Here is a 15239-nt window from a genome sequence, read left to right on the forward strand (position 1 = left end):
TTCACCTCATTTTAACATTATTTTGTCATGTTCACTTCCTCTGATTATTAAAATAACAGTGCTGATTTTTGACTTATCTCTATTTTCTAATTTTTCTATAAGTGAAAGTCACTCAGTAATATCTGACTCTTTGTGACCCCATGGACTGTACAGTCCCTGGAAGTCTCCAGGCCAGAATACTGGAGTGGGTAGCCTTTCCCTTCTCCAGGGGATCTTCCCAACCCAGGTCTCCCACATTGCAGGCAGATTCTTTACCAGCTGAGCCACAAGAGAAGCCCTTGTGGCTAATATATGTTTTTCTATGATGAACATATATATTAATGCAGAAATTTTTGAATAGCTAGCCATATTCATTGTAGAAATTACATAAAGAATAGAAAAATAGGAAGAGAGAAAACAAATCCATGAATTTGTCATCTGGAGACTGTCATTCTGTCCTTTTGTCTTAGTTCCTTCTAGTCATTTTTCTGTAATGTTTTACTCAAGCAAAGTCCTAATATGTATCATGTCTTGAGAATTTTAAAGAATCTTTGCTTTAAAGCTCAGTAAACATTCATTGAACTGATTGTTAATATTGATAAATGGAAAAAAGTTGTTTTGATTTTAGTTGTCTATTAATAACTTTGCTTTGGGAAATTTGTTTAGCTGCTTGCAGTTTCTCTTTTGAATTACTTGGTCACGCATCCTTCATCTGTTTATCCATTGATGTCTCTTTTCCTGTTATGTTTTAGACAACTTTTGGCAATCACACAAGCCATATTAAATGTTAGCGTGATGGCCTAATTGTAGATAAACATGTTGTTGTTGTTGTTGTTTAGTCACTAAGTCATGTCCGACTGTTTTGTGACCCATGGACTGGAGCCCACCAGGCTCTTCTGTCCATGGGATTTTCCAGGCAAGAATACTGGAGTGGGCTGCCAGTTCCTTTTCCAGGGGATCTTCCCATCCCAGGGACAGAACCTGGGTCTCCTGTATTGGCAGGCGGACTCTTTACCCCTGAGCCACCTGGGAAGCCCCCAAAACATATAGTATTTTGAATATAGGTTCCTGGTCACCATTGATGCTTGGAGATCTGGGGTTAGTAGAGTGGGGACTACTGGTCTGTTGGCGTGAATTGCTCTGTTGCTCACTGAATTCTGGAATTCTTTCCAAAATGAAGCCTTTTGGTGTACATGTAGTGTGGACCAAAGCAGTGCTGAACAATGAAAATATATTGTTGAGGAGGGAGAGGAGAGGGATAAATTGGAAGATTGGAATTGATGTATAGATGCCACTATGTATAAAATAGATAACTGATAAGGACCTGCTATATAGCACAGGAAACTCTACTCAATACTCTGTAATAACCTATGTGGGCAAAGAATCTAAAAAAAGAGTAGAGATACATTTGTGTGTATTGTGTGTGCCTGTGTGAATAACTCATTTACTTTGCTGTACAGCAGAAACTAACATGACATTGTAAGTCAGCTATACTCTAATAAGAATTTAAAAATTTAAAATGCTAAATTAAAAAAACTTAGACATTGACATCCTTTAAAAAAGAAATATAATGTGGGACAGATATCTAATTAAAATTTTTCTCACAGCCACATTTTTATAAAGTGAAAAGAAACAGGTGAAATTAATTTAAAAACATGTTTTAGTTAACCCGTTTTTAAAAATTGAATATAGTTAATTTACAGTGTTGTTTGTGTTAGTTTCTGCTATAAAGCAGTGATTCATTTATACATTATACTTCCTACATTAAATTTTTTTTCTGTTATTGAATATTGTTCCCTGTGCTATACTGTAGGACTTTGTTATCTGTTTTATGTATAGTAGTTTGTATCTAATTCCAAACTCCTAATTTATCTACCCCCTCAACCCCTCCCCCCTTGGTAACCATAAGTTTGTTTTCTATGTCTACGAGTTTATTTCTGTTTTGTCAGTCAGGTCATTTGTTTCATTTTTTTAAGATTCCAGATACAGGTGATACCATATATTTGTGTTTGTCTGACTTCTTTTAGTATGAGACTCTCTAGGTCCATCGTAGAGATTGCTGCAGATGGCATTTCTTTCTTTTAATGGCTGAGTAATATTCAACTGTGTACGCTTATCACATCTTCTTTACCCATTCGTCTGTGGGTGGACACTTAGGTTGCTTTCATGTCTTGGCTGTTGTAAGTAGTGCTGCTATAAACACTGAAGCGTGTGTGTCTTTTCAAATTGGTTTTTGTGTTTGGTGGATATATGCTCAGGAGCAGGATTGTTGGATCATACGGTAACTGTATTTTTAGTTTTTTTAAGGAACTTCCATACCGTTAGTTAATCCATTTTAAAACGTACATTTGGATGCATGTTTTATTTAACCCATTATATCTAAAGCATTATCATTTCAACAGGTTATCAACATAAAAAACTATTGCTGAGATATTTTACCTTTTTTGTACTGTCTTCAAATTTTGATGTGCCTTTTGTACTTCGTGCACATCTCAGCTCAGATGAGACACATTTCAGGTGTTCAGTAGCCACATGTGATTTGTGGCTAGCATTTTGGACAGTACAGGTCTAGAAGAAAGTGAGGATCTGTGTTCAAGAGAGGGTCCTGACATGCATGTGCATCACCTTGACATTATACTCTTGTTCTGCATTGCATTGCAAGAAATCACTTCAGAAATAGAAGCTTCTGTGGTGCTGGCATTTGCTTTGTTTCCAGGTTGAAGCTTTAGTGTTAGGGACTGGGATTCTCCACACAGAGTGTTTTAAGAGGAAGGGACACCCAAGGGTGCATTATCCTTTGCTTTTCTCCTGACACCCATTAGCAGTGTAATAATAATAACAGAGACTAGCAGTTATTAAGTACTTTCCCAAATGACAGACACTACGTGCAGTGCTTTATATACATGGTCTCATTTAATTCTCATAACAACTCTGTGAAGTAGATAACTATCGTTGCTGCTGCTGCTACTGCAGCTAAGTCGCTTCAGTCGTGTCCGACTCTGTGCGACCCCATAGACAGCAGCCCACTAGGCTCCTCTGTCCCTGGGATTCTCCAGGCAAGAACACTGGAGTGGGTTGCCATTTCCTTCTTCAATGCATGAAAGTGAAAAGTGAAAGTGAAGTTGCTCAGTCATGCCATACTCTTAGCGACCCCATGGACTGCAGCCCACTAGGCTCCTCCATCCATGGGATTTTCCAGGCAAGAGTACTGGAGTGGGTTGCTGTTTCTTTCTCCATCAGACTCTCTGCTGGTCATCAAATTCACCCAGCCTTTTCCCCATATCATTTCTTTCTCCTGAGAAACCCAACAACCCTCACCCATCTCAAGCTGCCCAAATTATACCTATCTTTCAAAATCTATCTTTCCCCAAGATTCTTGTTCCAGTTTGCAATAGTATGAGATAGTATGCCCCTGAAATCTCCGTCGTTATCACCATTTAAAGGTGAAGAAGAAGTTAAAAACTTGTCCATGGTTACATGGCTAGAAAGAAGCAGAGAAAGAGTCCCATATTAAGGAATACTCCAGTCTTGTGCTAGCATGGGGCGATAGCCCTGGTGTGGTGGGGGTATGTGAGTTCCAACTCCCAGTTCATAGCCCATTGTTTTGCTTTGTAAAGACTGAGATCTCTGGTTTATTAATCCTCTGAGCTTTAGTTTGCATACTTTAAAAACAGAATAATAATACATGTTGTGAGAGCAGGGAATGTCCAAGCTTGTGAGAATGAAGTGACAGTAGAGGTAAAGTGCTATTCATGGCACGTTTAGTACATTACACATTTAGGTGTAATGTAAATACAAGTGTTTAAACAAGCTTATTTGTGGGAACTTTGCTGGTAGCTCAGTGGTTAAGACTCTGTGCTTCCAATGCAGGGGTCATGGGTTTGATCCCTGGTTGGAGATCCCACATGCTGTGAGGCACGGCCCCAAAAAAATTTTTTTTAAAGAATATGTAAACAAGCTTATTTATGAAGTCTTGTTGTGTGCAGAGAGAAGCAAAGGGACTCTTGAGTAGTAGCTGTCACCAATGATCTTGCTTCCCTAATCCAAATTACATTATCACTTCAGTATTGAGCTGCATTTTGTGTATGAGAAAGGAAGCGACATGGAGCCGTGTTATTAAATTGGCAGTGTCATGACTGGAGATTCTAACTATATTATCCAGATCAAATATAAATACCAGAGGTCTCTTCCTCAATAAAACAGTGTTGAAGTTCATAAAGCATATATGACCTCCTAACTGGCTGTTGGGCTCTGGGGCCAAATCAACTGACAAAAATGTACTGGATACCAATTTAGTGTAAGTCATAATTTTCTACCCTCAGAAAACATGCATGATACTAATTAGGAAGAATAATAATGCGTGAAAAATTAAATGATATTTAAATAAAAATTCAAGAGAACAAAACCATGACATAGGCCAGTGGTGGTAGGTTGTCCGGACTGTGAGTCGGGCAGGGCTGTAAATTAGGAAGCAAGAGATGAGTGCAGATTCTGGGGCAGGCTATGTGTCACGGTCCCAAGTCATTAATGATGGAAGATCAGCCCATATATATTCCCTGTATGGCCCTATTTTTTTGAATCATAGATGCGGCTCTTTGTTTTTTATTAAAATTTTTTTGATGTGGATCATTTTTAAAGTCATGGTCCAAATCATTGATGATGGAAGATCAGCCCACATATATTCCCTGTATGACCCTATTTTGAATCATAGATGTGGCTCTTTGTTTTTTTTTATTAAAACTTTTTTGATGTGAATCATTTTTAAAGTCTTTATTGAATTACTTACAGTATTGCTTCTGGTTTATGTTTGATTTTTTTGGTCACAAGGCATGTGGAATCTTAGTTCCCTGACAGGGCTCAAACCCGCACCCTCTGCATTGGAAGGTGAAGTCTTAACCACTGGGCCACCAGGGAAATCCCAGATGTGGCTCTTTAAATGTTCCTTGATTCTTGTTTCTAATACCTCACTGTGGACTTGGGGTGAAGAGGCTTTTCAACCCGGCTCAGATATATTTAATAGTCAGTTCGGTGGCAGGTGGGAAAAGATCCCTTTCTTCAGTGTTCCAAGATTTCTCCAATTCCATGAGACAGGAGCAGAACCTGGTGGTGGTCCTGTCTTGGTGTGTGTGAGGATAAAGCGAGGTGATGAGTTGTGCTTCCTGGCAGATGGTGTAGACCCTTAATAGTGTTAGTTGAATGCTTGTGTAGAAGAGACATTAACCTATGAAAGACAACAGCATTGAAGGTAAGTAACAGTCCAAGAGAACAACACAGGGGCAGCTTTCTAGCCTTCATGCTTCCCCTGAGGTGGCTTGAACCTACAGAAAGCTCTGATGCTTTCGCTAGGGTGTGAGTCAGGGATGTGATGGTCACTCAGACTGAGCCACGGGACCTGGCAGCAGAGGTCACAGGGCGCCTGCCTGTCCTCCCTGTGTTCCCCCGCACCGTTCAGGGAACGAGTGAGCTGCAGGCTCTGGAATCCCAAAGCCTGTGCTTGCATCTTCTTTATGTTTCTGTCATTTAAGGAAATGGCAACCCACTCCAGTATTCTTGCCTGGAGAATTCCATGGACAGAGGAGCTTGGCGGGCTCCAGGCCATGGGGTCACAAAGGGTCAGACACGACCGAAGCAACTTAGCACAGACCGTCTTGTGCCTTGTTTTCTCATCTAAATACAGAGACTTGATAGTGATGCCTATTTTATAAGGCAGTTATGAAGCTCAAGGTGAGATGATGCGTGTAGCAGTGTATACTACAGTGGCTAGAGTCAAAAGTGCCCAATAAATGTTAGCCATAACAGAAAAAAAATATTGGACTTTTCATGAAAGCCACACTCAGGGCTAGGCTCTGGGTTGTTGTCGTTCAGTCACTGAGTCATGTCGGACTCTTCACCACAGCATGTCAGACTCCTGTGTCCTCCACTGTCTCCTGGACTTTGCTGAAGTTCATATCCATTGAGTCGGTGATGCCATCCAACCATCCCATCCTCTGTTGCCCGCTTCTCTTCTTGCCCTCAATGTTTCCTTGCATCAGGATCTTTTCCAGTGAGTCGGTGCTTCACATCAGGTGGCCAAAGTATTGGAGCTTCAGCTTCAGTATCAGTCCTTCCAGTGAATATTCAAGGTTGATTTCCTTTAGGATTGACTGGTTTGATTTCCTTGCAGTCCAAGGGACTCTCAAGAGTCTTCAGCAGCACCACAATTCAAAAGCATCAATTCTTCAGTGCTCAGCCTTCTATGGGATACAGATGATACTAATTATAGTGGTACTAGCTAACATTTGTTCAGTGTTTAATTTGTGCCCAGCTTAATACACATTAACTCCTTAAGTCCTTTAACTTAACCCAAGTGATGGTATGGTCCCAGGATACTGAAACAAATGATGTGAGTAACAGCTCTCTGCCTTCACATTCTAACAGAGGAAGTAAGTGAAAGTGTTAGTCGCTCAGTTGTGTCTGACTGTTTGCAACCCTATGGACTGTAGCCCACCAGGCTCCTCTGTCCATGGGAATTCTCCAGGCAAGAATACTGGAGTGGGTAGCCATTCCCTTCTCCAGGGGATCTTCCCGACCAAACCCAGGTCTCCCACATTGCAGGGAGATTCTTTACCATCTGAGCCACCAGGGAAACCCCAACAGAGGAAGTAAGCTATAGTCAAATAGATAGTTGTGGCATAGAATTCTGGGCTTACCTTTACTAGCTCAGCTGATAAAGAATCTGCCTGCAATGCATAAGACTCTGGTTCAGTTCCTGGGTCAGGAAGATCCTCTGGAGTAGAGCATGGCAACCCACTCCAGTATTCTTGCCTGGAGAATTCCCATGGACAGGAATCTGGTGGGCTAAGTCCATTGGGTTGCAAAGAGTCAGACACCACTGACCAACTAAGCACAGCACAACGTAGAATTCTATATAAAGTAGTTTCTCAATAAATATTAGTTCCCATCTCCTCTTTTTCTTTTTTTCTCTGTGTCCCCATTGCGAAGAAGTCTTTATCCTAATGGTAGCCGATCAGTAGCATTATCTTTGGAAGCAGAGGATATCTTGATTCATAGCACTGGTCTGATGGTGTGTGACATTTTCCTGTGCCCCCTCACCATTCTTTCCCCTTCATTTACTGTCATCCAAATCTGCCTTGTACGGACCTTTGAGCCCACCCGCCCCAGTGGCTGAGGAGCGGAGCCAAGGAACAGTGTTTTGCTCCCCTGGCTAGACATCATCCGTTGTAGTACCATGCTTCTTGAATGTGTATTCTTGAATGTGTAACCGGGTTATTTTTTGAAGCCAATGTTCTCTATTTATCATAAAAGACTTCCTATTTTGAAAAACCCATTCTTTCCATCCCTGAACTTGGCAAGAACCTTTTTCCTGCATTGCCACTCAGGTGGCTAGTCACCATCATGGATGACTTAGGCTGGCATTATGAAAACTTCCTTTTTGTTATATAAGGGAACATAGGCCCATCCTTGACTGTGAGTTCCAAATGCCAGAGCCCAATAAATGTCAAAAAGTAGAACCTCCGCCCTGAAGCCCACGCCTGAAGGGTCAGAGGGCAAGTCCTATTGGGGCCCTGATGCTTCATCTGTGCCCACCCCAGCTCCAAGGAGACATACCATGCTTGTTGTTTGCGTTGGATGAAGTGGGAAGGGAGAACTTGAAGTTGGGAATGGGTGTCTGCCTTTGGATTGAGGCAGTGTAATTTGTGATATTTTGTCTCTTGTCAAGGTAACCTCTTTGCATGAAAAATACACTGTAGAATTTAGCCAGGCTGCAGGAATGCACTTGCTCACAAAGGACCTGTGGTGTTTTGGGTCCACAACTGATAGGAATCCCTGTGATGGGGGTGAACGTTGGGCATTGTGAAAGGCAGCCAAGGGCACTTCACTCTCACTATGGAGTTGGACCTTGTACACACAGACATCCTCATGCGCACGGGACAACACATTCACATACACTTCAGTGTAGAAGGGGCACAAATTCATCAAACTGCAGAAACGCTTTATTTCTAATGGAGAAGGTCAGATGGTAATCGTAGGTGTGGAAAGGGAGGGAAGGGGGAAGGTTTATACCCCCCCACCCCGAGCACTCCTTTCTGAAATCTGAGGCCCTTAAGGAGTAAAGAACTACCTTAAGCTCCATGGTTCCCTATTTTGACTCTGGGAACTTAGATCCCAGTTATTTTAACATGAAATGGATGGGCTCCTAGATCAAAACCATAAGAAGATCTAGTTGGAAGCTAGCTTGGGAGCCCGGTGGAGCACTCTGATGTTGGTTACCAGAACAGAGCCAGTGGTTAGTCACTCTGGTGGGATCCCTGGGTTTCTTCCAAGGTCATCTTTAGGGGTGTTTGCATCTCCACGTAGGGAGGGCTAAGGTGACACCCTTTCTTCTAGAGTTTGACGTTTAGCTGCAGAAGTCAGCATTCAGAGGCTGCTTAATGCTGTAAGATACACTTGCACAGTGAGAGATATGGAGGCTGACACGGTCCAAAAACACTGCAGCAAATATACTTAAAAGGAAATATAAGGTCAGATGACCTCTGAGGATAAAGGGAGGTAGTTCTGAGAGATTTGGCCTTGGAGGATCAAAAGGAATGGAGGTAATACATGAAACTGTTACAGACTAGAAGGAGCTCAACCCTTTGATATAAAGATGCCAGTGATTTGGGGGTTGCTGATAATTCTTAGCACCCCAGTTCCCAGACTGAGACCTAAAGGTTGAAGGGATAAACAAGAACACCAGTTTCCCCAAGTCTGCAGAGGAGAGATAGCCATGGTTGCAGAACTAGATGCCAAGACTGTCTTTGCTGTTTATACTATAGAGTTGTTGTTAGGAGCTCTTGGCGTAGGCTGGAAGAAAATACAGTGATTCTTATGAAACCGATTAACAGAATCAGGAGGCGGGGATCCTTCGGAAGGGGAGATTGGAGATGAAAATTCATGGGTTCAGATAAAGAAGCTAGTACCAGAATTTGAACCATCAAGGAACATCTGTGTTTTCTTAACCTGGCTGTTGCTGTTGTTATTCAGTCACTAGGTCATATCTGTCTCTTTGTGACCCCATGGATGGCAGCTCACGCCCATGTCCTGTGCTGTCTCCTGGAGTTTGCTCTAATTTATGTCCATGGAGTCGGTGATGCTATCTGACCATCTCATCTTCTGTCAGCCCCTTCTCCTTTTGCCTTCAGTCTTTCCCAGGTTTCCTCACTGGGCGCCTTTGGTCTATCCTCGCCAACATACATCCCACCCACAGGCATGAAGACAGCTCCTCCTCTGCCCCCTCCACACTCCAAGGGAAGGTCTGGCTTTGGCTCCCAGAGGCCCATGCCCATCCCTCTGGCCTCATCTCGCTGTTCCTGCCGTCTGGGCTCTGTGTCCACTTGCTTTCTTCCACTTGATCTGCTCCTCTTGGTCCCGCTCGCCCCCAATCCCTCTACCTGGAAAACTTCCCCCGCTTCTTCTCCACTCCCTGCCCCCAGCCACTCTTTACTCCATGGCTGTCAACAGACTTCAGCTCAGGCGTCCGCTTCTCAGAGACCATTTCCCTGACCCCTCTGTATGAACTGGCCACTCAGTGATTCCCTGTCCCTGTCCCTTGGGTTGATTCTTGGAGAGGTGTCGTTGCTTTTCAATACCCAGCTTTGAGTGTTCATCATTTGGTGGTGTGCCCATCTCTCTCTCTCTCCAAGAACATAAACTTCATGAGAGCAGGGAAGGACCTTGTCTGTCTGGTCCACCGTTTCCCGATGACCAAAGCAGTGCACATTCAGAGGGAGAGCGCTGAATATCTGTGGGATGGGGGGTTGAAGCTGCATCTCTCAGCCCAGCCTGGACCCTGCGTTGATGCTGACCCCTGGCATCACCACAGTGCCTGTGCTGTGGGCGTTCCTCCCACCCCACCCCCACCCCAGCCCCAGCCTGTGGCCCTGGCCCTGACTCCTGGTCTCTTCCCTTGCAGCCGCCCATGCCAGCTTCCTTTCCCGTCCACGGCACAGCAGCACAGCCCGGTGTCCTCGCAGAACTCCTCGGTCAGCGGGCCGTTGCACTCCGTGCCCCTGCCGCTTGCTCCTCCCATGGCCCTGGGGGCCGCGCCGCCCCCGCCCGCCGCCTCGCCCAGCCAGCAGCTTGGCCCTGACGCGTTCGCGATCGTGGAGCGAGCCCAGCAGATGGTGGAGATCCTGACGGAGGAGAACCGCGTGCTGCACCAGGAGCTTCAGGGTTACTATGACAACGCCGACAAGCTCCACAAGGTAGGGGGCTTCCCCGGAGATGGGCGGGGGAAGGTTCTAGGTATTACACGTAGATGGATCAGATCAGGGACTAGCGGGACCTAAGGCAGGACTGAGAGGAGCAGATCAAGTGGGAGAAAGCAAGTGGACACAGAGCTCAGACGGCAGGAACAGCACAAGATGAGGCCAGAGGGAAGGTTCTCCAAAAGGCACATAGTTCCTTATGGCTCAAGGGGGTTGATTCACTGACTCACTGGCCAGCGTTTAATTCGACACCTTTTTGTGCCAGGCACCATGTAAGGCTTTAGGAAGACAAAAATAAATATGCCAGGGTGCCTCCCTTGGAGGAGCTTATCGTCCAAAAGTGGGAGAGTCACTCCTTCAAGTTTGATGGAGAAATCAAAAGCTTTCCCGACAAGCAAAAGTTAAGAGAATTCAGTACCACCAAACCAGCTTTATAGCCAGCGCTAAAGGAATTTCTCTAGGCAGGAAACAAGAAAGAGGCCTAACTACAGAAAATAAACCCCAAACAATTAAGAAAACAGTAATAGGATAACACATATCGATAATTGCCTTAAACATAAATGGATTAAATGCAGCAACCAAAAGATACAGGCTGGCTGAGCAGATGAAAATCTGTGCATATATGTACTTCCACTTACCTCATCACTGCCTGATGTCCTCCTGCCAAATGGTAATTATTTTATATTGTTAGGTTACTCATGTTCCCATTATGGCTTGCAGTTGTAATTATCTTGTATTTTTTGTCTGGCTATTGATTATGAAAACTGATAAACATCTTTTACTATTGTGATTATGCAAAAAAAAAACAGGGGTGGAGGGGAGTCATGCAAGCTAAACCTGCAATAGAATGTCAAGGGGCTACAGGAGAGACAGGAGAGGTGCCCCTGGACAGGGACTCAGCAGCTAAGCAGCATCGCCCCAAACGGACAGTGTGGGAGAGGGGACACCGAGAGGGATACGGGAGCAGCAAGCTGAGAGAGGCAGGTTCTTCCTTTACGTCTAGGATCTCACACAGGAACCTGGTGATTGCTGTGCTGGTTTCATTAGCCGGTCTCTGCAAAAAAAGCAGTGATGCCTCAGCACCGACGGCAGAGTGGGAGTTCCGGCATGCTCTCCTTCTGCTTACTCAGCAGGTGGGGAGATGCTGCAGAATTCCAGCCCGTGTCTTTGTCATGAGAATATTAGGACACACGGCAGCCTTCATTCTTAGGGCTTTATGCTGTGAGCCAAAGTCAACAGGGAGACGTCTAGTGAGAGTGAACTGTTACAGGCAGTGATTTCACCATGACCCACACGCCAGCACCTGAAAAGCTGCAGGTACAAAGGCCCTGCAGGTGAGGGACAAAAGTCATAGGATGGTTTCAAGCAGCAGAGCCACGGGGCTCCGGAGTTTCCTTTCTGGGAACAAAGTGGCATGTGTGGTCGGGGCCATCTCATAAGAGTCTAGGGGCCTGCTCTGTCCTGGGCAGGTGGGGGCTTTTGTAAAGAGAAAGGGTGGGACTGTAAACCCCCCTGAGCAGAGCAGCCTTGCCCTTTGGTTCCTCATGCCAGGGCTTGCTCCTGGCTGGACCACGGTGGTCACTGCGTCCATATGACAGGGCTGCTCAGTGTTGACCTCTCCGTAAAGCCTGGCCTTTCTGCTGGTCCGGGTGTCAGAGCCGTCAGCCCCTCTGATTCCCCTGAGGGCTGGCAGCAGTCGGCAGGGTGCCGTGGGTGGGATGATGCAGCGGTTCACAGACAGGACCTGTCCCAGCGTGTTTGTGTGGAGCTTCCGCGGCGAGGGTCTGGAGCTCCCCGAAGTCAAGACCAGGCTTGGCTCCGAGAGGCCTGACTGCCTTTCCTGGAGGCGTCAGATGAGGGCGGGCACCGGTGGGCTGCCTAAAGATGGCGGCCTCCGCCCTGGGCCGGTCACGTGGTAGCTCGTGTGCGGGTTCCTGGCAGTGCCTGGAAGTCACACTCAGGCCTCGGCTTGCCTCTCTTGCCTCTAAGCTTCTTTCCTGGTCCAGGCTGAAAATTGGGACGGGCCAGCTCAGCACTTCCTGGGAAGTCAGTCGTTTTTTCTCTCTCTCTCTCTGAGGGAGCCCAGTGGCAGATGTGTCTAGGAGCCGTGCAGACTCCTGAGGGCTGAGTGTCGTTCTCCCCCTTTTCCATAAATATTTTTGAACAGTTACAGGGAAGATGCAGAAACTGGGAGTTCTTGTTGTTCTTCATTGACTTTTTAAAAATTCAGACGTATCTTTATTGGCCTGTAACACACATCTCTTTCTTGATGTCGATGACCATTTCTGTTTTGAAAACCAAAATCAGCCTCACAGGGACTCAGTTTCCCTGCATGGCTATGATCCTTAAGTTTTGCGGCCAAAAGCATTTTGGTAACTTCTGGAAAAGGGGAAGAATCGAAGGCTGTACCCCTTCTGAAATCCCAAACTCCTTCAGTCCCTTGAATGTTGTGAATGGTTCTGTAAATATTACGTTTCATTAATCACTAATTAGTTGTGTATCTAATTGAAATTGTCAGTGTGAAAACTCAGATTTTGATGAATAGGAGCCATATTCAGCACTAGTTCCGTAGCTCTCCTCGGCAACTGGGACCAAGAGACACAGAGCGGCCTGAAATCATGACTGGGTGGTTCAAGGCCTGTGTTCCCGAGGTCGCCCTAGTCCAGGCCCCCCCGCTCCGTGTGTCTCTGTAACTGTGTCTCTTATTTGAGCCTCAGGTCTGGGGAGAGGCTTGTCCAGTGAGGTGACTGTACTCCTCAGGGATAAAGACCCCCACTTTGGGTGGTGCCACAGCGTAGGATGTGGCCGCCCTGTGTTGGCAGGAATGTCCATTCTGGAATCCTTCTTCACAGCCTTGGGAGCGCTCGTGGAGATTCATCTCCAGGGCAAAACCAAAAATAGATAAATTTTTAATTGCAGGGCTTTAGCCTATGTGCGACATGCCAGGAACTCAGCAGGAAACAATGACTGAGCTCAGAGGCTGCCAAAGAACCACCTGGAAATGAAGACCCTGTTTCCAGAGAGGGGCAGGGTGGTGATTATCCCTGTTAGTGTTGGAATGAGGACCACGGACCCCCAGAGAGAGTGGCGGTTTTTCATCACTTCCTTTCGGCCACTCATTTTGCTTCTTTTTCCTCCCAGTTTCCCTGAAGCATAATTCATGCACGGAATTTCCAGCAGGACCAGACTGTGGGTTGCTGAGCAGGTTGGCCTCAGAAGCCATTAGGGTGTAGGTGGATGTTTGAAGAGCCACACATCGATGGTTCCTCTGGGCTTGCTTTAGTAAAGACCCTCTTGTCAGTACAGCAGCAGTGGCTGTGGTTGGGCAGTCTGAGGCGTGGACGGCAGGCCTGTCTTCAACCCTATAAGTCCCTGAGTTGTGCATGTGAAGGTGTCTGGGAACAAGCCAGTCTCCAAACTGGGAAGGGCTGAGACTTGCTCACAGCCCCTCTCTGCCCCTTTGCTTCATGGCAGCAGCCCCTGCTGAAACTGTAAGCTTTCCATTCTTCTTGGAGTTCCGTTTCTGGGCCAGAGATTGCTTCTCAGAGATTCCCGGGTCTCCTGCAGCCTGCCCTAAGAGCTTCCTGACGTCTTTGCTGGAAGGGAGGCTGGGAGCTGTGGAGGCAAATGCTCTTCATATGTTCCTGCTCAGACTTGGGACTGGCCCAGATGGTCTGTATATCAAGACCAACCTGTCCAACTCCTTTCACCTCTGACACACATCGCGTGTGTGTGCTAGGTTGTTTCTGTCGTGTCCAACTCTGGGCGACCTTCTGGACTGTAGCCTCCCAGGCTCCTCTGTCCATCAGATTCTCTAAGCAAGGATACTGGAGTGGGTTGCCATGCCCTTCTCCAGGGGATCTTTCCAACCTAGGGATCGAACCCGTGTCTTTTATGTCTCCTGTATTGACAGACGGATTCTTTATCACTAGCACCAGCTAGGAAGTGACATTAAGAGGGCCTTAAGGTATTCTGACCCGAGGCTCTGAAGAAGAGGATGTGGTCCTCCTTCTGAAGGAGTGTGCAGTCAGAAATCACAGAGCTTTAGACTTAAAATTCTTAAAGTGATTCTAGTCCAATTTCCCACTCCTTAGAAACCTCATGTCTCTGAAAAGAGGTCATTCATTTTTTTACTTGAATGCCTCCAGAGTAGAGACGCTCACTACTGGGTAGACTTCTGGAAGAGATTGTTAGGAAATTCTCCCTGATGTTGAATCACAATCTCATCTTGCTAACTTCCTACATACAGTTGTAGTTCTGTAAGAGATTTAAAGGTTAATTATGCAGTCGGTACTTTTGTCATGAGGCAGGGCACAAGTCTAGGGTTATGGGGCTGTTTCTGCTCTCAAGGAGTTGACAGTCAAATCAGAGACACAGAATGCAGCTGAATTCCAGTCAGCTGAATATAACATAGGAAAGTATATGAAATCAGGTAGAGGGAAGTTCCTATGGGTGGCCTAGTTGAAGAAGGCTTCACTGGTGCCCCATCTTACCGGGGATTGTCCCTGCAGCATTGCCCATCTGTCTGCAAGCAAAGGCCACCTTTCACAGATGAAATTAGCATAGAAGTGGTGGTATGTTTTGGAGCCATCTCTTTTGAAAACAAAATTAAAAGGAAGGAACATAATTTTGCGGTAGGACTATGAGCAGGATTCAGGACAGGCTGTTCTTTCTCCTGCCACATGACCAATAATTCATGATATCTTTGGAAGAGATAGAAAGACCTCGTTGAAATAAGGGGACTGTGGAGGAACCCACTCTGGTATTAGAGGCCTTTGGGAACATCCATGCCGAAGGGAGCCTTGGTGTTCAGCCCCGCCCCAGCTGGAGGCCAGCGAGCAGGAGGCCCGATGCCCTGCAGCCTCGCCACCCACCTCTTCTCTGATGTGTCTTGGCTCTGTTGCAACCTCTGGGGCAGTGACCACACTCTCTCTCCTTTAGTTTCTGGCTTCCTGGCTGCGGAGGCGTCCCTGTGTCGGTCTCTCTCCTGGGTCCTCCTGTCCCACCTTCTCC

The 15239-nt window shown here is 46.0% G+C and overlaps 1 protein-coding gene across 1 annotated transcript in view; it reads left to right on the top strand.

Moving 5' to 3' along the window:
- The window catches only part of AMOTL1 (angiomotin like 1), a 193309-nt gene that overhangs the window by 122558 nt on the left and 55512 nt on the right, over window positions 1–15239 (top strand). Inside the window, exon 5 of the mRNA XM_010862107.1 lies at window positions 9932–10223. Within this exon, the coding sequence (XP_010860409.1) occupies window positions 9932–10223 (292 nt within the window). The remainder of the gene's footprint in view (window positions 1–9931; window positions 10224–15239) is intronic.

Source organism: Bison bison, unplaced genomic scaffold, assembly GCF_000754665.1.
Source record: "Bison bison bison isolate TAMUID 2011002044 unplaced genomic scaffold, Bison_UMD1.0 scf7180017864478, whole genome shotgun sequence".
Classification (NCBI taxonomy): Eukaryota; Metazoa; Chordata; class Mammalia; order Artiodactyla; family Bovidae; genus Bison; species Bison bison.